This window comes from Jaculus jaculus, chromosome 1 (assembly GCF_020740685.1).
Source record: "Jaculus jaculus isolate mJacJac1 chromosome 1, mJacJac1.mat.Y.cur, whole genome shotgun sequence".
In the NCBI taxonomy this organism is placed as follows: Eukaryota; Metazoa; Chordata; class Mammalia; order Rodentia; family Dipodidae; genus Jaculus; species Jaculus jaculus.
Window position 1 is genome coordinate 164425785 of NC_059102.1, and position 22235 is coordinate 164448019.

Sequence of the window (22235 nt, forward strand, 5' to 3'; positions counted from 1 at the left end):
CCCTCCTCTAGGCCTCTTTTTTCAGAACTTCTCAAGCATGCAGACCCCGCTGGGAAACAGGAAGCTGGGGCCTGCAGCCTTAGCCAGGACAGCAAGGCAAGCCTGTGAGGGGCACCTTGAGTATGGAGAGCCTAGGGTCCCATGGAAGCCCCTGAGAGAGGAGGAGGGAAGGGGGCAAGCCTTAAAAAAAGAAAGCAGAATTCCAAGTAACCAGGAGGAACCCCAGAGAACAAATCCCTCAACCTGCTCCAGGTGGAAAGCTGGGGACACATCTGAAGGAAAGGGACAGCAAAACACAGCAGCCAGTGGGTAAGGTAGGCAGGAGCAGCAGAGCAGGGACACGCACACACGCGGCTCACCACCAGCATCCCCTTTAATAAAACATGGAAGGTTGTGTGACAGGAAAGGGGGGGAGTGACAAATGACCATTTACAACCACACACAAAAAAAACAAAAAACAAAAAACAAAAACCATTCTGTACATGTCTAGCGCCTGGCAGGGGAGGGGGAGCAGGCAGGGCTCAGCAGGCCAGCCGGCCCTATTTGTAGAGGATGTCGTAGTGTCCAGGCCTGTAGAGAAGGTAAACCTTGGGCTCAGAGCCTTCAGGGAAGACATGCGGGTTGGTGGTGCCGCCCTCGCCGCGGTCCATGTACTCCACCTGAATGGACACGTTGAGGGCCTGGGCCAGCGCGATGATGTGGATGTGGTCACTCTCCTTGCACATGGGTTCCACCTCCTATGGCACAGGATCAGGTCAGGCCTGTCCTGGCACATCTCCCCAAGCCCCACACCCAGTGCCCCCCAACTTGAGACATGAAAGAAAGGAGGGCTCCAGGGCAGAGGTGGGGAGGGGCAGCACCTGTTGGCAGAACTCCTTGACAGTCCGGCCGCCCTCAATGAAGTGCTCGAAGAACTTGCTCTCCCGCTGCAGGTAGCCTGAGGTGAGCAGCCGCAGGTAGACCACAAGATAGTCCGAGGTACTCTGGTCATTGAAGGAGGCCAGCAGGTCGGCTACTGATGTCTGCTTCTCCACCTGCTCGATCAGGTCCATGAACTGCCCCACCAAGGGACAAAAAGCAAGATGAAGGAGCAGAGGGGCCAAACCCAGCCATAGCCAGGTGAACCACCCTCCCCACTGGTCCAGCCTGAGGCAGGTAGAGGCTCACCGTATTGTGGAAGTCCTCAATTGTAAACTCAGTGAAGCCCTGGGACACCAGATCCTCTTTGCTCTTGGCAGATACAGCCTTGAACCTACAGATAGATGAAGGGAGGTTAACATAAGCTCCTCAATCAGCAGAGCAGATACCCAGCCAGCCCTATCCCACCTCGGACAAGACCACTTGCCCAGCTCAGAGGGATGCCCCAAGCAGAACCACCAATTGCTGGCTTAAGGCCAGGACTGGCCCACCTACTCATCAGAGGGGCCAGGAGACCACTGTCACTCCTTCACTGCCCAAGTGCCCATCCTCCTCACCTCTGCAGTTCCTTGCTATCATCCAGCAGAGCCTCCAAGTGGGAGAAGCCGAATGCTCGATAGAAGCAGTTGCCATCGGGCCTGGTCTTCCGGATGTATGAGTACTTTTTATGGAGGTCCTACAGAGAAGCAGCCCCCACCCAAGCCCTCAACATTACAGCAGGCCAGGGCCAGTTCAGGAACCGCCCCCAACAACAGCTGGCAACCAAGCTCCAGGTTTCCACTTCCAGACTGCTGAATGGAGTGGATGACACCCACTGAAAAGTCCCCCCAAAAGCTGTGCACTTATGTATAAACAGGTTGCATGGACCAAGCATGGTGGCACACACCTTTAATCCCAGCACTCAGGAGGCAGAGGTAGAAAGATTGCCATGGGCTCAAGGCCACCCTGAGACTACATAGTGAATTCCAGGTCAGCCTGGAGCAAGACCCTACCTTGAAAGAAAGAAAAAACCAAGAAAACAGGCTCCAGATTGTATGTGGAGCACCTCAAGATAGCTCAGGCTCAGGCAGCAGTGACAAGGACGCACGCAGCTCAGAGCTTACCCTTTACCCCTTAGCTCCATAGCTCACTTGGTGTTCTCTCCTTTCCTTACCCCCTTCTTCCCCATTGCCCGCCACAGGCACCTCAGCAGCCCACACCTGGGTTTTCACCTTTGGACTAACCTGTTCTTCATGCAGGCTTCAGGACCTGTCACCCCAATTTCATGTTTGGCTCACTTCTCCCCAACCATATCACCCAACAACAGACAGCTGAGGTTCTCTCTTCAATACTTAGTACCCAATCTCAGCACCTGGTTTCAAGTAGGTCAACCTCCTGTTGTTTTTTGTTGTTGTTTTTGTTTCATTTTTCAAGGTCTATCCCAGGCTGACCTGGAATTCACTCTGTATTCTCAGGGTGGCCTTGAACTCGATCCTCCTACCTCTGCCTGCCTGCTGGGATTAAAGGTATGCACCACCACACCCAGATTTCCTGTGTTTTATTGCCAAAGCCTGGAGCCACAGTGACCTTTCAAGCACACCCTGTCTCCCTCAAAGCCCTTTCCCTGCATATTTGCACAAACTCCCAATCCAAACCTCTTTCCCCCACCCTGTTCTGGCCACAACTGCCTCCACAGTGGCTTCACCTACCTAGACACCCATCTGCTTCCACCACAGCCGGTTACTTGCACTTTCTGTTCATTACATACCACCTTCTCAGAAAGGCCTTCACTCACCACCCTACTTACAATTGCAAACTGCCCCACTCCCAATCTCCTTTATTTCTTTCCACACCACTTCCCAATTCTTTTTTTATTTAAAATATTTTATTTTATTTACTTATTTGAGAGCAGGAAAGAGACAGAGTGAGAGAGAGAATGGGCACACCAGGGCTTCCAGCCACTGCAAATGAACTCCAGATGCATGCACCACCTTGTTTATCTAGCTTATGTGGGTCCTGGGGAATTGAACTGAGGTCCTTTGGCTTTGCAGGCAAGCACCTTAACCACTAAGACATCTCTACAGCCCTACTTTCCACTTCTGACAACCCAACTTTTGTTGGGGGGAGGGAACTAGGTTTCGCTATGTACCACCACAGGCTGGCCTTGATCCTCCTGCCTCTGCCTCCCAGGTGCTGAGATTACATGTGTGTGCCACCACAGAAAGAAACCTTTTTCACTTACATCTACCTTGCACCCTTCCCTGTAAGCTTCACAAGAACAGGGATGTGCTAGTTCTTCAGTCGTTACTCTTTACCTCCAATCCCTACACCACCACCTTGAGCAGCATGTGCCCAGTCTACAATTACATGACCAGCACGCAGTGGTGGCTTTGCTGCTATAATCACAAGGGGCACTTTCTGTCAGGCTCACTGCTGAGTGATCATGCTTGCTTGCTTGCTTCCTACAATTTCTCACACAAGCCCACACTGCACAGGGGTCAAGACATACCCTTGGGCTCTGCTGTTATCACTGGTCTCTTCCCAGGGAGAACAAGTAGGCTCAAGCACAGCACACAGGCTGGGGGAGAGGAAGGGGAGCCTGTCAGAGGTGCTGAGGCACATTCCTAAAGACACCCTCTAGACATTCAAACATTTGAATTGAAGACCCTGAGGACCATCATGTTGGTTTTATACATTGGGCTAGTATGACTGGAAATGGGAGCACAACTGTCCTAACTGGCCACGTGGAGAGGAGCCTACTGCTTCCTAAGCTCCTCTGGGCAGCAGTAGTACTGAGTTTGGCACCCAAGTTCTCATGCAGCAGAGGCAATGCTGAGTTCCTCCACTTGCCCCATGAGACAGGAAACAATTCCAACTAGCAATAAGCTAATAACTGAGGGTTCCAAGTTCAGCATATTGGCCAAGGTCACATAGCTGGAATGCAGTCTTGCCTGGATCTTGGAGAAAGTCCAAATGCCTTGAGCAGTAGGTGTGAGCAGCTCACAGACCACATGCAGTTGGATCTGGCCTGCGGGTAGGTTGTTTGGCACACATATAATTTTCATTTTTGGGTGCTAAGGACAGAACTAAAGAATGCTAGGCACAAACTACCACTGAGCTAGCTACACCCAAGCCCTACACAACCCTTTAAACTGTGAGTTAGCTGATGACTATGAGAAGTCAGGAGATCTAAGAGTTCTGGCCTTTCTGGCAATGAAGGAGAATATGGATGCTCCTTACTTAGCTGCTTCTGAGCTGTAGTGCCCCCTCTCCTTGATAACCTCTCAGCCAGCTTCACTCACTAAGTTACCTGCCTAGCCACCCAAGTCTCTTCAGATGGACAATGTAAGCATCTGTATTTTTAAAAAATACTTATTTATTAGTGAGAGAGAATATGAACGTGCCATTGCCTCTAGCCACTGCAAATGAATTCTAGCCGTATGCACCACCATATGCATTTGGCTTATGTGGGTTCTGGAGAATCAAACCTGGGTTCTTAGGTTTTACAGGAAAGTGCCTACACCACTAAGCCATCTCTGAAGCCCCAACATCTCTGTTTTTTTCTTTTTCTTTTTTTTTTATATTTTTTATTTGAGAGAGAGAATGGGTTTGCCAGCGCCTCCAGCCACTGCAAACGAGCTCCAGAAGCATGCACCCTCTTGTGCATCTGGCTTACATGGGTCCTGGAGAGTTGAAGTGAGATCCTTTGGCTTTGTGGACAAATGCTTTAACTACTAAGCCATCTCTCCAGCCCCCTTTTTTTTTTATCTGCATGTATATGTGGACACACACCCGAGTCTTTTGCCAGTGCAAGTGAATCTGGTCTAGCAGGCTTTATAAGCAAGTGCCTTGAACTGCTGAGCCATCTCCCTAGCTTCTCCATCTATGGGGGAGGATAGAAAGAATACCGTTTCTTAACTCCCCAGGCTGAATCTACTGGATACTGTTTATACACCCATGTGTACTCAATTGCCCCTGCTCCCAGCCTTAGAAGTAGGTAGTGAAGGAGCTTGCCTCATTATGAATGACGCAGCAGGGCCCCACGCAGAGGCTGTGGACAGGTTCCTGGGCAATCCTTCTGCTCAACCCAACAGCAGCCACATCAGCCCCTAGCCCATAGGCACTGAGATTTCAGCTTCCACCCAGCCTGCACATGACCCCAACTGACCATCACCTACCTCAACCTCATAGCCACCCTACAGGTAGATGTTTTCATTGTCCCTATTTTACAGATGAGGACACTCATGGCTCAGAGACACTGAAGGACCTGCCAAGAAGACAGCTGCTGAGTGGCAATCTGGTCTCAGTCCAGAGCCTGAACACCTCAAGAACTAACAATGAGGTGTTCCCCCAACACCCTACACCATCTCAGAGACTAGACTAGCAAGAAGCAGTCTGAAGCAGGCAACCTCCTGGCCCTCTGGCCAGACGCCCACCTTGATTTTCTGTTGGTAGATGTTGTCATCCTCAGCATACTCTTTGTATAGGACTGAGAGCTCCAGCCTCTCTGACACCAGCGGGTTCTGCACAGCAATCTGCAAGAGGCAGGAATCCATTGTGCTCAGGCAGGGAGATGGAGTAACTCATGTCTAACACCTACAAAAGGGGTGCTAAGCTAGTCAGCCAGTGGCATACTAACCCCCTCCTCCCATAAAGGCTTTGGGTACTAGTACAAACTGGGGAGAAAATGACTTTCAAAGTAGAAACAAAAGGCCTTAAGCCCTAGCTATGTATCCCACTATACTTTCTTCAGCCCCTTCCTTACCTCTTGCTGAATTCGGTCCTGCTGAGCCATAATGGCTTCATCATAGGCCAGACAGTTAACACCTATAAAAAGGAAAAAAGTGCCAAGAGTTACTGTGAGACCTACTGCAGATAGCTGAGGCAGGAGAGCAGGCTGGGAATCTAGAAGTTTGTCTCTTACACCCTGCTCCACCCCACTATGTAATCTTGGCAGCATTTCTCATTTGGGTTTACATTTCATCTTTAAAATGAGAGATTGAGGCACAAGGTGACGCATGCATCTGTAGTTCATTTGCACTGGCTGGAGGCCCTGGTGCACCCATTCCCTCTCTCTCTAACTCTCTCAAATAAATAAACCTTAAAAAATAAAATAAAGAGCCCGGCGTGGTGGCACACACCTTTAATTCCAGCATTCGGGAGGCAGAGGTAGGAGGATCACCGTGGGTTCGAGGCCATCCTGAGACTGCATAGTGAATTCCAGGTCAGCCTTAGCTAGAGTGAGACCCTACCTTGAAAAAGCAAAATAACTAAATAGATACATAGATAAGAAAGAAAAGAGGGGAGAGGGAGAAAGAAAATGAGGGATGGTTCAAAAGTTAAAGGCACCTGCTTGTAAGGCCTGACAGCCTAAGTTCAGTTCCCCAGTACCCACATAAAGCCAGATGCACAAAGTGACACATGCCTCTAGAGTTCATTTGCAGTGGCTAGTGGAACTGGCACTCCCATTCTTGCTCACTTTCTTTTGCTCTGTCTGCTTCTTTCTCTCTGAATAAATATAATATTTACAAATAAAGGCCAGGTGTGGTTGCACACACCTTTAATTTCAGCTCTGAGGAGGCAGAGGTAGGGGGATCACTGTAAGTCTGAGACCACCCTGAGACTACAAATTAAATTCCAGTCAGCCTGGGCTAGAACAAGACCCTATCTCAAAAAATATATAAACAAATAAATACATAAATATAAATAAGGGCTGGAGAGAATACTTAGTGGTATAGGTGCTTGCCTGTGAAGACTAAGGACAGAGGTTCGATTCCCAGAACCCACATAATGCACATGGTGACACGTGTCTGGAGTTCATCTGCAGTAGCTAGAGGTCCTAACATGCCCATTCTCTCTCTCATCTCAAATAAATAAAAATATTTTTTAAATTTAATTTATTTATTTATTTATTTATTTATTTATTTATTTATTTATTTGAGAGCGACAGACACAGAGAGAAAGACAGAGAGAGGGAGAGAGAGAGAATGGAGGCGCCAGGGCTTCCAGCCTCTGCAAACGAACTCCAGACGCGTGCGCCCCCTTGTGCATCTGGCTAGCGTGGGACCTGAGGAACCGAGCCTCGAACCGGGGTCCTTAGGCTTCACAGGCAAGCGCTTAACCACTAAGCCATCTCTCCAGCCCAAAAAAATAAAAGTATTTTTTAAAGGGCTGGAAAGATGGCTTGGCGGTTAAGGTGCATGCCTGCAAAGCCAAAGGACCCAGGTTTGATTCTCCAGGTCCCACAAAAACCAGATGCACAAGGTGATGAACGTGTCTGGAGTCTATTTGCAGTGGCCTGAGACCCTGGCATATCCATTCTCTCTCTGTGTCTCTGTCTCTCTCCTTCTCTCTCTGTCTCAAATAAATCTTTAAAAAATATATATTTAAGCGGGGCATGGTGGCGCACACCTTCTATCCCAGCACTAGGGAGGCAGAGGTAGGGGGATTGCCTTGAGTTTGAGGCCAGCTTGAGACTCCACAGTGACTTCCAGGTCAGCCTGGACTAGAGTGAAACCCTACCTTGAAAAACAAAACAAAACATATATATGAATATATATTTTTAAAAGAACCAGGCATGGTGGCGCACACCTTTAATCCCAGCACTTGAGAGGTAGGAGGATCTCTGTGAATTCAAGGCCAGCCTGAGATAACATAGTGAGTTCCAGGTTAGCCAGGGCTAGAGTAAGACACTACCTCAAAAAAACAAACAAAACAAAACAATTTAAAAAAGGGCCAGGCACAGTGGTGTACGTCTTTAATCCCAGCACTGGGGAGGCAGAGGTAAGAGGATTGAGGTGAGTTTGAGGCCACCCTGAGACTACATAGTGAATTCTAAGTTAGCATGAGCTAGAGTGAGACCCTACCTCAAAAATTAAAACTAAACTAAATAATTAATTTTTAAAAAGGGCTGGAGAGAAGGCTTAGTGGTTAAGGAGCTTGTCTACAAAGGTTTGATTCCCCAGTACCTATGTAAACCAGATGCTCAAGGCAGCACATTCACCTGGAGTTCCTTTGCAGTGGCTAGAGGCCCTGGCATGTCTCTCCTTCTCTCTCTCTGCCTCTCCCTAAAATAAATAAATAAATTAAAACAAAACTTTAGGCTGGGCATGGGGGGGGGGCATGCCTTTAATGCCAGCACTTGGGAGGTTAAGGTAGGAAGATCATGAGATCACCATGAGTTTGAGGCCACCCTGAAACTATACAGTGAATTCCAGGCCGGCCTGGGCTAGAGTAAGACCCTACCTTAAAACAAAACAAAACAAAACAAAAAAACAGTTTAGGGCTGGAGAGATGACTTAGTGGTTAAGGTGCTTGCCAGCAAAATCATAGGACCTAGGTTAATTCCCCAGTACCCACATAAAGCCAGATACACAAAGTGACATACTCATCAGAAGTCCATTTGCAGCGCCTAAAGGCCCTACCATGCCTATTCTCTCTGTCTCCCTTCTATCTCTCTGCTTGCAAATAAATAAATATTTTAAAAATAAATTTTTTTTTTTTAAAAAAGCCAGCAGGGGTGGCACACATCTTTGCCTTTATTCCCAGTATTTGGGAGGCAGAAGTAAGAAGACTGGCATGAGTTCAAAGCCACCCTGAGACTACTCAGTGAATTTCAGGTCAGCCAGGGCTAGATTGGGACTCTACCTCAGGGAAGGGGGGACCCCTGTTGTGGTGGTGCACCCCTTTAATACCAGCAATCACCAGGCAGAGGTAGGAGGATCACTGTGAGATGGAGGCCACCCTGACATCTTATGGTGAATTTCAGATCAGTTTGGGTCAGAGCAAGACCCTACCTCAAAAAAACAAAAACAAGGGCTGGAGAGATGGCTTAGTCGTTAAGGCACTTGCCTACAAAACCAAAGGATCCCGGTTAGACTCTCCAGGACCCACATAAGCCAGATGTACAAGGAGACACATGCATGTGGAGTTCTCTGCAATCTGAAATGGCTGGAGACCCTGACGCACTATTCTCTCTTCCTCTTTCTCTCTCTCAAATAAATAAATAAAATATATTTAAAAAGTAAAGATAAAGGAGAAGGGTGTGGTGCTGCATGCCTTTAGTCCCAGCACTTAAGAGGTGGGAGGACTGCTGTGAGTTCAAGGCCACCCTGAGATTACATACTGAATTCCAGGTCAACCTGGGCCAGAGTGAGACCCTACCTCAAAAAAAAAAAAATAATAATAATAATAATAATAGAGAAAAGGCTGGAGAGATGGCTTAGCAGTTAAGGCACTTACCTGCATAGCCTATGGATTGGGGTTCAAGTTCCCAGTACCCATGTAAAGCCAGATGCAAAGTGGCATATGCACGTGGAGTTCATTTGCAGTGGTTAGGAGAGCCTGCCATGCCCATCCTCTCTCCACTTCAAATAATTAAATATTTTTAAAAGTAGATAAAAATAGCTGGGTATAGTGGAGCAAGCCTTTAAAATCCCAGCATTTGGGAGGCAGATGTAGGAAGATCACCATGAGTTCCAGGCTACCCTGAGACTACATAGTGAATTCCAGGTCAACTCTACCTCAAAAAAAAAAAAAAAAAAAAAAAAAAAAAAAAAAAAGCTGGGCATGGGCTAGAGATGGCTAGCGGTAAAAGTTTAAAGTGCTTGCCTGCAAAGCCAAAGGACCCAGGTTCAATTCCCCAGGACCCACGAAAGCCAGATGCACAAGGTGGCACATGCCTCTGGAATTCGTTTGCAGAGGTTAGAGGCCCTGGCACGCCCATTCTCTTTCTCTCTCTGTCTGTCTCTCTGCCTATTTCAATATAGCTCTCTCTCAAATAAATAAATAAATAAAATTGTTTAAAAAATAAATAGCTGGGTGTTGCATCCTAGCACTTGGGAGGCAGAGATCACTGTGAACTCAAGGCCACCCTGAGACTATATAGTAAGTTTCAGGTAGCCTGGACTACAGTGACATGCTACCTCAAAAACAAACAAACAAAATGTACGGGAGGGGAGAGAAATACCATGGTGTGTTGTCTGTAAATATAGAAGTTGTCAATAAAAAAAAGTAAATAAAATGAAATAAAATAAGAAAATAAAGTGAGAGCAGTAACTAGGTGTGATGTTGTACACCTGTAAGTCCCAACATTCAGGAGTTTGAGATTATTTTGGGAACTATAGCCAGACCTTGTCTCAAAATCTCGGGAGCCTGGTATAGTGGAACACACCTTTAATACCGTCACTTGGGAAGCTAAAGTAGGATTGCAGTGAGTTTGAAGCCAGCCCGGGGGCCTACAGAGTACTTCCAGGTCAGCCTGAGTTAAAAGTGAGACCTTTCCTGGGGGAGAGGAGAGAGAGAGGAGTGGGAGAACAGTGCACACGTAACTGGGTATAGGGGCACACACCTGCAATCACAGTGCTTGGGAGACTGAGGCAGGAGGACTGCTTTAAGTTTGAGGTCAACTGAGCTACACAGTGAGTTCTAGACCTAAGCTGATCTACATAGTGAGCCCGTCTGAGAAAGACAAAAGGAATAAAGCTGGGGCTGGAGCACCAATGGGAGAGCATGTGAGGCCCTGGCTTCTACCCCAGCAATGCCAGAAAGTAATAAAAATAAATAAATAAAACGACAGGGAAAAGGTGATCACACCAAAGCACACTCTTTCCATTCTTACTCCTATTTCCCTGCTTTCTAACATCACTCCCTAGCAACTCTGGCTGTCTCTCAGGATCAGCAAGACAAGGAGGCAAAGTCCTCAGCTGAGACAGAGCGTCCTGTCAGTCTGCACTTTACCAGGGTACACACCCTTCATCCTTCTGAGGTCTCGGGTATTCTTTTTGCTTTTTCCAGATAGGTTCTTGCTCTAGCCCAGACTGACCTGGAACTCACTATGTAGTCTAAGGGTGGCCTCAAACTCAGTGATACAAATACCTCTGCCTGCAGAGTACTGGAATTTAAGACGTGCACCACCATGCCTGTCCTGGGTACTCTTAATGATGCCCATTTTCCAAAGCAAATCCAGAGAGATGAAGTAAGCTACACGTCTCCCATTTCAGTCTGAGCTCTTCACCATAATGCCTCTCATTCTATTTCACTGAAGATCTTTTCCTCATCAGCAAAGTGGTGCTAATACCAGCAACTTGCTGCCAGGATTAAAATATGCTGGGATTCTTATAACAGCAGGTGGGTCCTAAGAACTCTCTAGAGGCATTGAGAAGGTCCACCCTAAGTAGCCATTTGGAGAGGATCTAGGAGACCTGAATTCTACAGCTGGATCTTGCTTACAAATGTGATGGGGAAGAAGTTTCTTTTGGTGACATGGTTTCCCAGTCCTCTTTTCCTTAAGTGTGGGGTTTCAGTGGGGTGTATGTGTGACCAATGACCTTTTTAAGGTCACTTCTTTGGAATCTGGCTATCCCAGGTTCTCGGGTGGGCCTCCGGGACTGTCCCTCCTACCCAAGAGACCTTCTCAGTCTACAGGGTTCAAGTTCTGCCCTGGGTAGGCATGTAGAAGGTGTAATCTTTTTTAAAAAAAAAAATTATTTATTTCAGAGAGAGAGAGAGAGGGAGAGAGAGAGGGAGGGAGGAAGAGGCAAAGAGAAAGGGCACGCCAGGGCCTCTAGCCACTGCAAACAAACTCGATACATGTGCCCCCTTGTGCATCTGGCTTACGTGGGTCCTTGAGAATCGAACCAGGGTCCTTTAGACTTCGCAGGCAAGCGCCTTAACTGCTGAGCCATTTCCCCAGCCCCCCCCCTTTTTTTTTTAATGACTTCTGTGTAGTCCAAGACAACAATGCCTCGGCGAGTGTAATACCAGTAGGCGAACAGAAAGCGCTGGACGGGAAAGAGGGAAGCACCCGGGCCGTCCGTGACATGACGGGTCCTTTGTGCTCGGCAGCCCGGCGTCGTCACCCGACGCCCTCCGGGAACTGGCGACCGAGGCCTGCAGTAGGCCTCGGAGGCCTGGGCCTGACTTAGAGGAGCGGGCCGGGGGAGCCCGTGTGCAGCGCCGCGGTGCCGGGCGGAGGGCGGAGCGGGCCAGGCCCCGCCCCGGGCGTGCGCGAGGGCGAGAGCCGCCGCGGGCCTAGTCCGCCACGCCCGGCCCGGGGGTCGCGGCCGCGGCTCCTTCCATTGTGAGGGGGAGGGGAGGGGAGGAGAGGGAGGCGGCGGAGGTGGAGGAAGGGGCCGTCCGCACCGTGCGGCCCAGGCCGTCGGCGGCCTCACTTCCGCGACCTCGGCGGGCACAACCGGCCGGGCCTCAGCCCTGCTGGCTTGGGCGGGACATCCTCCCTCCCTCCGTCTGTACCTTCGGAGTCGCTGCTCAGCGGCTCCTGCTTCTGCTGCTGAGGTTCCTCCGCCGCCATCTTTAAACAGCGCCGCACTGCCGATCGCTTCCGGGTTATCAGTCGGCCTCCTCCCGGAAATGAGGCTCTCCTCGTGGCCCCTCCTTCGCAACGACCCTAGCAACAGGATCCCGGGCGGGTCGTCACCTGATGGGCACCGACTCCAGAGGCAGCCACGGGCCCTGGGAAGAGGCCGGTCGTCTCGGCCAGCGCGGAGGCGGGGCTCCACGTTCCCTCTCTCCCAAAGGTGCAGGGGCGATAAGAGCCTCCAGGGGCCAGCTCTGTTGTCTCTTCCCTGGCGTTTGAAACGCTGTCGGTGTTACTGGGATAAGTAGAAAGATAAGGTTAAAGTCACCGGAGGCCACGTTCCTGCCGCGGGTTCCTGCTCGCATCGTTCGCGATCGGAGCTACGGTGCGGAGCGCGGGGGGGGGGGGGGCACCACGAGACAGGAAGTGGTGCCAACATCCTGACGCCCCTCGGAGCCCCCAGCTCGAGGCCATTAGCCACCACTGAACCAACCCTGTGTGCTGTGCTAGGTTTGGTCATCTGCTCCCAGCAGGGATTCTATCTCCCTTGGTTGTCAAAGCCTCAGACCTAACTTTGGACTCTGTCCTAGATTTAAGAAAGCTCCGTCCGGCGCAGTGGCGCACGCCTTTAGTCCCAGCACTTCAGAGACTGAGGTAGGAGGATCGCTATGAGTTCGAGGCCACCCTGAGACTACATAGTGAATTCCAGGTCAGCCTGGGCTAGAGTGAGATCCTACCTTGAAAAATCAAAAAAGGAGGATCAAAAAGGAGTTCAAGGTCACCTTTTGCTAGAGTACAAGGCCAGCCTGAGCTACTTGAGACCTTGTCTCAAAAAACGGGCGTGGTGGCACACACCCTTAATTCCAGCACTCCGGAGGCAGAGGTAGGAGGATTTGCTGTGAATTCAGGCCACCCTGAGACTTTATAGTGAATTCGAGGTTAACCTGGACCAGAGTGAGACCCTACCACGGAAAAAAAAAAAGCTGGAGAGATGGTTCAGTGGTTAAGGCACTTGTCTGCAAAGGCCAATGACCCAAGTTCAGTTTCCCAGTAAATACGTAAAGCCAGATGCACAAAGTGGTGCTAGTGCCTGGAGTTCAGTTGTAGTGGCTGGAGGCCCTGTTGTGTCCATTCTCTGTCTCCACCTCATTAGGCCCTAACTAGTCCATGCCTATCTTTTCTCAAACCTTCAAAAACTATCTGGCCCAGTCTCCTTGAGTGCTAATGGACCACTGTTATAGAAGGTCCTCCTTAGTGAAAAGTTGGGAACAACCAGAACTCAGAACTATAACCACTCATTTTTCTAAATTTATTTTATATGTATTATAACAGGTTATGCTCATATCCCGTCACCCCTGTAAAAACCACTCTTAAATAACAGCATCTTTGGCACCCATGACCTTGCCATATTTTCTAGATGATTCATAGGTAATTTTGGTGATAAAGATCCTCTGGAGGAGCTCCAGAGATGGCTCAGTGGTTAAAGGTGCTTTTGCAAAGCCTGTAGGCCTTGGGTCAATTCCCCAGCCACCCACATAAAGCCTGGATTTTACTCCAACCCAGGCTGTCCTCAAACTCACAATGATCCTCCTACCTCTGCCTCCCAAGGGCTAGGACTAAAGGCATGTCCCAGCTCCAAGGCTTTAAAAAAAAATTCCTGGTATGCCCATTCTCTAATAAATAAAATATTTAAAAAGTAAAAAAGTCGGACATGGCGGCACATGCCTTTAATCTCAGCCCTTGGGAGGCAGAGGTAGGATTATCACCATGAGTTCAAGGCCAGCCTAAGAGTGCATAGTGAATTCCAGGTCAGCCTGTGCTAGAGTGAGACCCTACCTCAAAATATTAAACAAGCTGGGCATGGTGGTGTACGGCTTTAATCCCAGCACTGGGGAGTCAGAGATAGGAAGATTGCTGTGAGTTAGAGGCCACCCTGAGACTACATAGTGAATTCCAGGTCAGCCTTGGCTAGAATGAGACCCTGCCTCGAAGAAGAGGAAGAAAAAGGAGGTGCTAGCAACCCTCACCCCTCTCCAGAGGCTTTGAGGAAGAATCCGTGTCCTTCCTTCCCACTGGCAAAGTCCAGTTCCTTCTAGCAATGGAGACCCCTCCTGCTGGCTCTAAAGTAAGGCTCCTCCTAGCTTGTGGAAGCCATGGTATTCCTTGGCTCATAACCTGCTTCCTTCAAGATAAAGGCCAGCAAAAGCAGGTTCCTTTCTGAGGCAGGCTTGGTGACCACATTGGGCCCACCAGATAATCCAGGATAATCCTCCATCTCAAGGCCTTTAGCCTTAATCGCATCTGCAAAATCGCCTTGGCTGTGACAGGTTCCAGGGATTAGAGCTGCTGCAATCTTATTTGGCTTGCCACAATATCTTCATTCTGTAGTCTTCTTGTTTGTTTTTTGTTTTTGTTTGAAGGAGGGTCTCACTCTAGCCCAGGCTGACCTAGAATTCACTATGTAGTCTCAAGGTAGCCTCAAGCTCACAGCAATCCTCTTACCTCAGCCTCCTGAGTGCTGGGTTAAAGGCATGCACCATCATACCAGGTGTAGTCGTTTTGTTTTCTTTTTGAGGTAGGGTCTCACTCTAGCCCAGGCTGACCAGGAATTCACTATGTAGTCTCAGGGTAGCCTTGAACTTACAGCAGTCCTCCTACAAGACTACACAATGGAGCTGGAGAGATGGCTCAGTGTTTAAAGCACTTGACTGCAAAGCTTAACAACCTGGATTCAATTCCCCAGTATCCAGACGTGCCAGGTGGACAAAGAGACATATGCAGCTGGAATTTGTTTGCAGTGACTAGAGGCCCTGGCATACCCATACACACTCACTCTCTCTGCTTGCAAATATTTAAAATTTTATAAAAAGACTACAATGCTGGGCGTGGTGATGATGTATGCCTTTAATACCAGCATTTTAAATATTCTATATTTATTTATTTGAGAGAGAGAGAATGGGCATGTCAGGGCCTAGAGCCACTGCAAACGGATTCCAGATGCAAGCACCACCTTGTGCATCTGGTTAATGTGGGGCCTGGGGAATCAAACCTGAGTTCTTTGGCTTTGCAGGCTTGCAGGCAAATGCCTTAAACCACTAAGCCATCTCTTCAGCCCTCAGACCAGTGTCTTATAGCCACTGGCTTCCTGCCAACCTGAACAGTGACTAAAAGTAGAATTTTGGGGCTGGAGAGATGGCTTGGCAGTTAGACACTTGCCTGTGAAGCCTAAGGACCTCAGTTTGAGGCTCAACTCCCCAGGACTCACATTAGCCAGATGCACAAGGGGGCGCACGCGTCTGGAGTTAGTTTGTAGTGGCTGGAAGCCCTAACACGCCCACTGTCCCCCCCCCCCTCTCTGCCGCTCTCAACTAAATAAATAAAAATAAAAAATAAAAAAAGTAGAATTTTGGTGGGGAGCAGCTCCCCTGGGAAGGGGTGGACGTCACTGTCACCCACTGCTTTCAGTTTCAGGAGCAGGAAAATGGGAGATATCTCATGAAATCCTTAACAGCAGTGCAGAAATCAGAGACAACTCTCTTCTGGTGCTGTATCCTTGCTAGGAGGCAACCTCGTGGGTCTGAGACAAATGTGTAATCTGCTCCCATGGTTAGAAGGCAACCTGAGCCATCAGAGCCAGGCACCTTGGAGCCCTCTCCTGAGAAGCTCAACCTTGGCCACTGTGGCCCCCATCAACCCAACTCCAGTCTTCTTCTACTAGGGATTTCACATTTCCCACAAGAAAGCCAAGGAACTGACAGGGAACACCCAATCCACCACTGGGAGAGCGCCCCAGCAGCACAGCGTGTGCAATCATGCCTGACTTTTTTTTTTTTTTTTTCAAGGTAGGGTCTCACTCTAGCCCAGGCTGACCTGGAATTCACTATGTAGTCTCAGGGTGGCCTCAAACTCACGGTGATCCTCCTACCTCTGCCTCCCAAGTGCTGGGATTAAAGGCATGCACCACCATGTCTGGCAACTTTTTTAAAAAAATGTATTTATTTTTTTGAGAGAGGGAAAGAGGCTGAGAAAATGGGTGCACCAGGGCTTCCAGCCACTGCAAATGAACTCCAGATGTATGCGCCACCTTGTGCATCTGGCTTATGTAGGTCTTGGGGAATAGACCCCAGGTCCTTTGGCTTTGCAGGCAAGTGTGTTAACTGTTAAGCCATCTCTCCAGCCCATGCCTGGCTTTTCATGTGGGTGCCTGGGATTGAACACCGAGCCTTCTCCCCAGCATCTATGCAGGTTTTCTCTTGTACGTGAACGCTGAGTGCGAGTGCCGGTATGCATGAGGTCCAAGGACAACTTCCGGGTTAATCCTCGCCTCTGTTTCCTCTGAGGAGCGTCTCATGTCCACCTTTGTTTTCCCCAGGCTGGCTGGCCCCCAAGCTTCTGGTGGATTCTCTCCGCTTCTCTTCTCGCCCATAGATGTGTCTGGCATTATAAACACCTGCCACAGCCTTTTTTCATTTGTATGTCTGTGCACATATATGTACATATGTGCATGTAAGGGCACACATGTGCCACAGTGCACATGTGGAGGTCAGAGGACAACATGAAGGTGTCTGTGCTCTTCTTTCATGTTTTTTTTCCTTCCCAAGGCAGGGTCTCACTCTAAGAACATAGGCTGACCTGGAACTCAAAACTCAAGGTGATCCTCCTACTTCTGCCTCCTGAGTGCTGGGATTAAAGGCATGTACCACCACGCCCACCCTTTTATTTTTGGGCAATTTCTTTATAAGTAGGCTGATCTGGATTTCACTGTTACCCTCAGCCTCTTCCTAAATACTGGCACTAAAGGCCTGCAGTGTCTCTTGCTGTTGCAATTGAACACCAGTCTACCTGCCCAGCAAGCTTTCCATTCTCCTGGCTCTACCTCCCACTGTTGTATGCATGTTGGGATCTCACTGGGGCATTGCTATTATGTGTCCAGCTTTCCCTGGATGCTGATCAACATGTGCCTTTAACCACTGAGTCATCTCCCTAGCCCTTGCCACAGGCTAGCTTATTTTTTATTTTTAATCTTCACTTAGGCCAGATGTGATGGCTTACTCCTTTAATCCCAGCATTTGGGAGGCAGAGGGAGAAGGATCACAGTGAATTGAAGCCAGCCTGCGCTAGAGTGAAATGCTACCAAGAAAAAAACAAACAAACAAAATAAAAAAATATATATTATTTATTTATTTATTTACTTGAGAGAAAGACAGAGAGAGAGAGAGAAGGTGTGCCAGGGCAACTAGCCACTGCAAAAGAACTCCAGATGCATGCACCACCTTGTGCATCTGGCTTACGTGGGTCCTGGAGAATTGAACCTTTGGCTTTGCAGGCAAATGCCTTAACCACTGAGCCATCTCTCCAGCCCAAATAAATCTTTAACAAAGAGAGAGAGACAGAGACAGATGCATGTATCACTTTGTGCATTTGACTTTACACGTGTGTTGGGGAATCAAACCTAGGTTGGCAGGCTTTGCAAGCAAATGCTTTGAACTGCTGAGCCATGTCTTCAGTCCCTAGGCTTGATTATTTATTTTTGGGTTTCCAAGGTAGGGTATCACTCTAGCCCAGGCTGACCTGGAATTTGTTGTTATATCAGGGTGGCCTCAAACTCACAGCATTCCTCCTACCTCTGCCTCTTGAATGCTGATGTTAAAGGTATGTGCCACCACACCAGGCAAAGACCTAGAATGGGTGTGCCAGGGCCTCTAGCCTCTATAAGCACACTCCAGATGCATGTGTCACCTTTATGCATCTAGCTTTATGTGGATACTGTGGAACTGAATTCAGGTTGTTAGGCATTACAAACAAGCACTTTAACTGCTAAGCCATCTCTGCAGCCCCTTTAAAAAATATTTTTGCTGGGCATGGTGGCATGCACCTTTAGTCCCAGCACTTGGAAGGCAGAGGTAGAAGGATTGCCATGAGTCCACAGCCACCCTGAGACTACCTAGTGAATTTCAGGTCAGCCTAAGCTAGAGCAAGACCCTACCTTGGAAAACCAAAATAAATAAATAAATTAAAAAAAAATTTATTTGCAAGCAGAGAGATATGAGACAGACAGAATGGATGTGCCAGAGCCTCTAGCCTCTACAAACGGACTCCAGATGCATGTGCCACTTTGTGCACCTGAGTTTATGTGAATACTGGGGAATCGAACTCAGGTTGTTAGGCTTTGCAGGCAAGTGGCTTAACCTTTGAGCCATCTCACCAGCCCTGGGGCTTGCTTTTCTTTTTTTTTTTCCTGGTTTTCTGAAGTAGGGTTTCACTCTAGTCCAGGCTGACCTGGAATTCACCACATAGTCTCAGGGTGGCCTCTAATACATGGTGATCCTCCTACCTCTGCCTCCGGAGTGCTGGGATTAAAGGCGTGCACCACCATGCCCGGCCCTTGTGGATTGTTTTTTCTTTTTCTTTTTTTTTTTTTTGGTTCTTGTCCCAGCATGCTTATTAGCCCCCAGCAGCCAGTTTTTCCAGGACAGGGTCTTTGGGAGCAGTGAGGAGCACAGCCAGTCCAGTGCAAGCTACAGTACTTCAGTCAGGCCCTGAGTGGATGCCGGGGAATCTGCCTGCCCACCCTGAGGAGGACCACAGTGATGCTGGCAGCCTGCGGGCGTGGCCCCAGATTGAGGCCTTAGACTATTCTCTGCTCTGTGGGGTGTGAGGTCAGGAAATCTACCTACAGAGTCCTAGATCCCATATCCAAGATGACATAAGTAAAAAAATAAATAGTTTCTGGGCTGGAGAGATGGCTTAGCGGTTAAGTGCTTGCCTGTGAAGCCTAAGGACCCCAGTTCAAGGCTCGGTTCCCCAGGTCCCACGTTAGCCAGATGCACAAGGGGGCACACGCGTCTGGAGTTCGTTTGCAGAGGCTGGAAGCCCTGGCGTGCCCATTCTCTCTTTCTCCCTCTCTCTGTCTTTCTCTCTGTGTCTGTCGCTCTCAAATAAATAAATAATAATAAATAAATAGTTTCACATCTTTTCCCCCATCCCCTAGCATTATAAAAACACAAAGTTCTCAGATCTGGGCCTTTTGGCTTTGAGGAGGCATCCTGTGCAAGGGAGCCGGAGCGTGGGCTGGGAGAGCTGTGTACAGAGGTCATCCAGGCTGTGGTCCTGAGAATGGCCCTTGGCCACAGTGAACATGGGGTAGCACTCTGTGGCTGAGGAGGAGCTGAGGATCCTGGTCAGCTCTGAGCAGAGTCTCAAATTCCTTCCTGTTTTCAGCATAGAACCCCACAGTACAGCTAGGGTCCATCTTGGTAAAGGCCATTTTGCGGGGTGAGGTACAGTGGAAGGACTCCAGGGGGAAGTCAGCCTGGCTAACATCCACGGTGGGCTGGCAGTAGTGAGGGTCCAGGTAGAGCAGGAAGTCATCCTGGTAGCCTACGAAGTAAAGTGATTGTCGGGGTTTGCCCCCCATGATGCCCAGGCAGAGTTCTGACCGCAGGAGCTCCTTCACACAGGGAACATACACAGGGTTGAGAGTCTCACCACCCAGTCGCACAGGCACAAGGATGACCACAGACTTCCATTCTGCTGTGGGGTCTGGTCTGCCTTGTACACTGTACACTGTACAGTCCTGTGACTCATATACCACCAGCCGGGTGACCTCAGAGCCTCGCTCCAGAGCTTTCCTGAGGATATGTGCCACCACTGATGGCCCATACCAGTCTCCTGCCTTCTTGCCTGAGCTCTGCCCAAGCTCCACCAGCTGGTGCAGGCCAAAGGGGGCTTGAGGACGGTCAGCGAACCAGGACACAATCGGCCGGTTCAACTGATCCTGCTCTAGCTCAGAGGCACCCTGAGCCGAGCATGGGGGCACCTGGCGGGCAGGCACGCAGTACCGGCTGGAAGAGGACCCTGACAGCTCAGAGGGGGCCAGGCCTGTGCCTTCTGCCCACCTCCAGTCTCTGGACAGGAAATGCAAAAGCAAGCCCTGGGCCAGCATCATCTGCCCACTTCGTAACATACATCCCCAGCCACAGTCTAAAGTCAAGCTGCCCATGGCTAGAGATGGGAAGTCCCAGCGATATGTGAGCCACAGTCTGGACATAAAGTCCCTCTGGAAATGTTGGATGTCATCCTGGCCCTCAAAACGGTAAGGCGACCACAGAGGTGAACACTGGAGATCTTGCTAAAGCTGGTCTGGCTTTTCAATGCCCAACAGAAAGGGGCCACAGAGTAGGCTGGTGTAGACGGACACTGCAGGGCTAGGGTATGGGTTTCCTTGACCTTGCCCTCAAAGCCCCCTCCTCACCATACCTGACGTTGTTCCTGGCTGTCAGGAACTTGGCCTTGAACTTGTCCACTTCCACGGGTTCTCCGGCGCTGGCTCCCGCAGGCCCCAGGCCGTGGAGGTTGGGGTGCACTGTCCCCGGGCCGGCGCGCGTCCGCGTGTCCTCGGGGCTTCTGCTGCGGTACTGCGCAGCGGCCGGCGACACGGAGTTCATGAACGCGCCAGGACGGAGGTGGCGGGACGCGGGCAGCGGCCTCCGCGCACCCACGATGCGGGTCCACAGAACGTGCTACTCAGCCCCCGTGGCCACGCTCCGCCCCCCCCCCCCCCCCGCGGGCACCTTCTTGGAGGCTCCCATGTTTTTTCTTAATGTATTTATTTATGAGAAAGAGGCAGATAGAATGGGCACACCAGTGCCTCTTGCCACTGCAAATGAACTCAGTGCATCCTCCACCTGGTGCAACAGGGTATGTGGTACTGGGAAATTGAATCCCAGCCATCGGGCTCTGCAAACATTAACTGCTGAACCACTTCCCCAGCCCCTAACACAGGCTTTCTGTATGGATGCTGGAGTTGAGTTCAGGTATTGATGTTTGCTCAGCCAAAGGCACTACCCATTTAGCCATCTCCCCAACCCTTATTTAGGTTTTAAAACAGGGTTGGCCAGGCATGATGGCACATGCCTTTAAATCCCAGCACTCAGGATGCAAAGGTAGGAGGATCACCGTGAGGCCACTCTGAGACTACAGAGTGCATTCCAGGTTAGATGGGACTACAGTGTCTCTACCTCAGCTCAGCGGTTAAGGCTTGCCTGCGAAGCCTAAAGACCCAGGTTCCATTCTCCAGGTCTCAAGTAAGCCAGATGCCCATGATGGCACATGCATCTGGAGTTCGTTTGCAGTGGCTACAGGTCCTCGCATGCCCATTCTCACTTTAATCAATCAATCAATCAATAAATCTTTAAAACCAAATAAGAAATGGTGATTGATGAGAAGAGTGGAATGCTTTGTTTTTGTTTTTGTTTTTTAAAAAAAGGTTGGCATGTAGCAGGATACAAAATAAATACACAGAAATCAGTAGCCTTCATATACGCCAACAACACACACACAGAGGATGAAATCAGAGAATCACACCCATTCACAATTGCATCAAAAAAAAAAAAAAAGTATCTTGGAATAAACCTAATGAAGGAAGTAAAGAATCTCTACAATGAGAACTTTAAAACGCTCAAGCGAGAAATTTCAGAAGACACCAGAAAGTGGAGAAACATCCCTTGTTCCTGGATTGGAAGAATCAATATTGTGAAAATGGCAATCTTACCTAAAGCAATCTACACATTTAATGCAATCCCTATCAAAATTCCAAAGGCATTCTTCATGGAAATAGAAAAAACAATCCAAACATTCATTTGGAATCACAAAAAAACCTCGAATATCTAAAATAATACTGAGCAACAAAAATAAGGCTGGTGGTATCACCATACCTGATTTTAACCTATACTACAGAGCCATAGTAACAAAAATAGCATGGTACTGGCACAAAAACAGACATGTAGATCAGTGGAACAGAATAGAGGACCCAGATGTAAGCCAAAGTAGCTATAGCCACCTGATATTCGATAAAAATGCCAAAAATACTCATTGGAGAAAAGACAGCCTCTTCAGCAAATGGTGTTGGGGAAACTGGATATATATCTGCAGAAGGATGAAAATAGATTCTTCTCTCTCGCCATGCACAAGAATTAAGTCCAAATGGATTAAAGACCTTAACATCAGACCTGAAACTCTG

The 22235-nt window shown here is 49.1% G+C and overlaps 2 protein-coding genes and 1 pseudogene across 2 annotated transcripts in view; 1 reads left to right on the forward strand and 2 right to left on the reverse strand.

Annotated features, from left to right (window-relative positions):
- Macrod1 (mono-ADP ribosylhydrolase 1) overlaps positions 1-5962 on the forward strand; it is a 181800-nt gene extending 175838 nt beyond the window's left edge. Inside the window, exon 11 of the mRNA XM_045153885.1 lies at positions 5130-5962. The gene's annotated coding sequence lies outside the window, so the exon portion shown is untranslated. The remainder of the gene's footprint in view (positions 1-5129) is intronic.
- On the reverse strand, positions 356-12287 carry Otub1 (OTU deubiquitinase, ubiquitin aldehyde binding 1). Its single transcript, XM_004656588.3, has 7 exons — positions 12151-12287; positions 5663-5724; positions 5334-5432; positions 1476-1594; positions 1168-1252; positions 861-1055; positions 356-737 (listed from the first exon to the last, which is right to left on the reverse strand). Exons 1-7 carry the CDS (start codon positions 12206-12208, stop codon positions 540-542), a joined length of 816 nt encoding a protein of 271 aa, XP_004656645.1. The 5' UTR covers positions 12209-12287; the 3' UTR covers positions 356-539.
- Positions 12288-19207: 6920 nt separating this feature from the next.
- Positions 19208-20661, reverse strand: LOC101617122 (annotated as a pseudogene).
- Positions 20662-22235: the final 1574 nt, after the last annotated feature.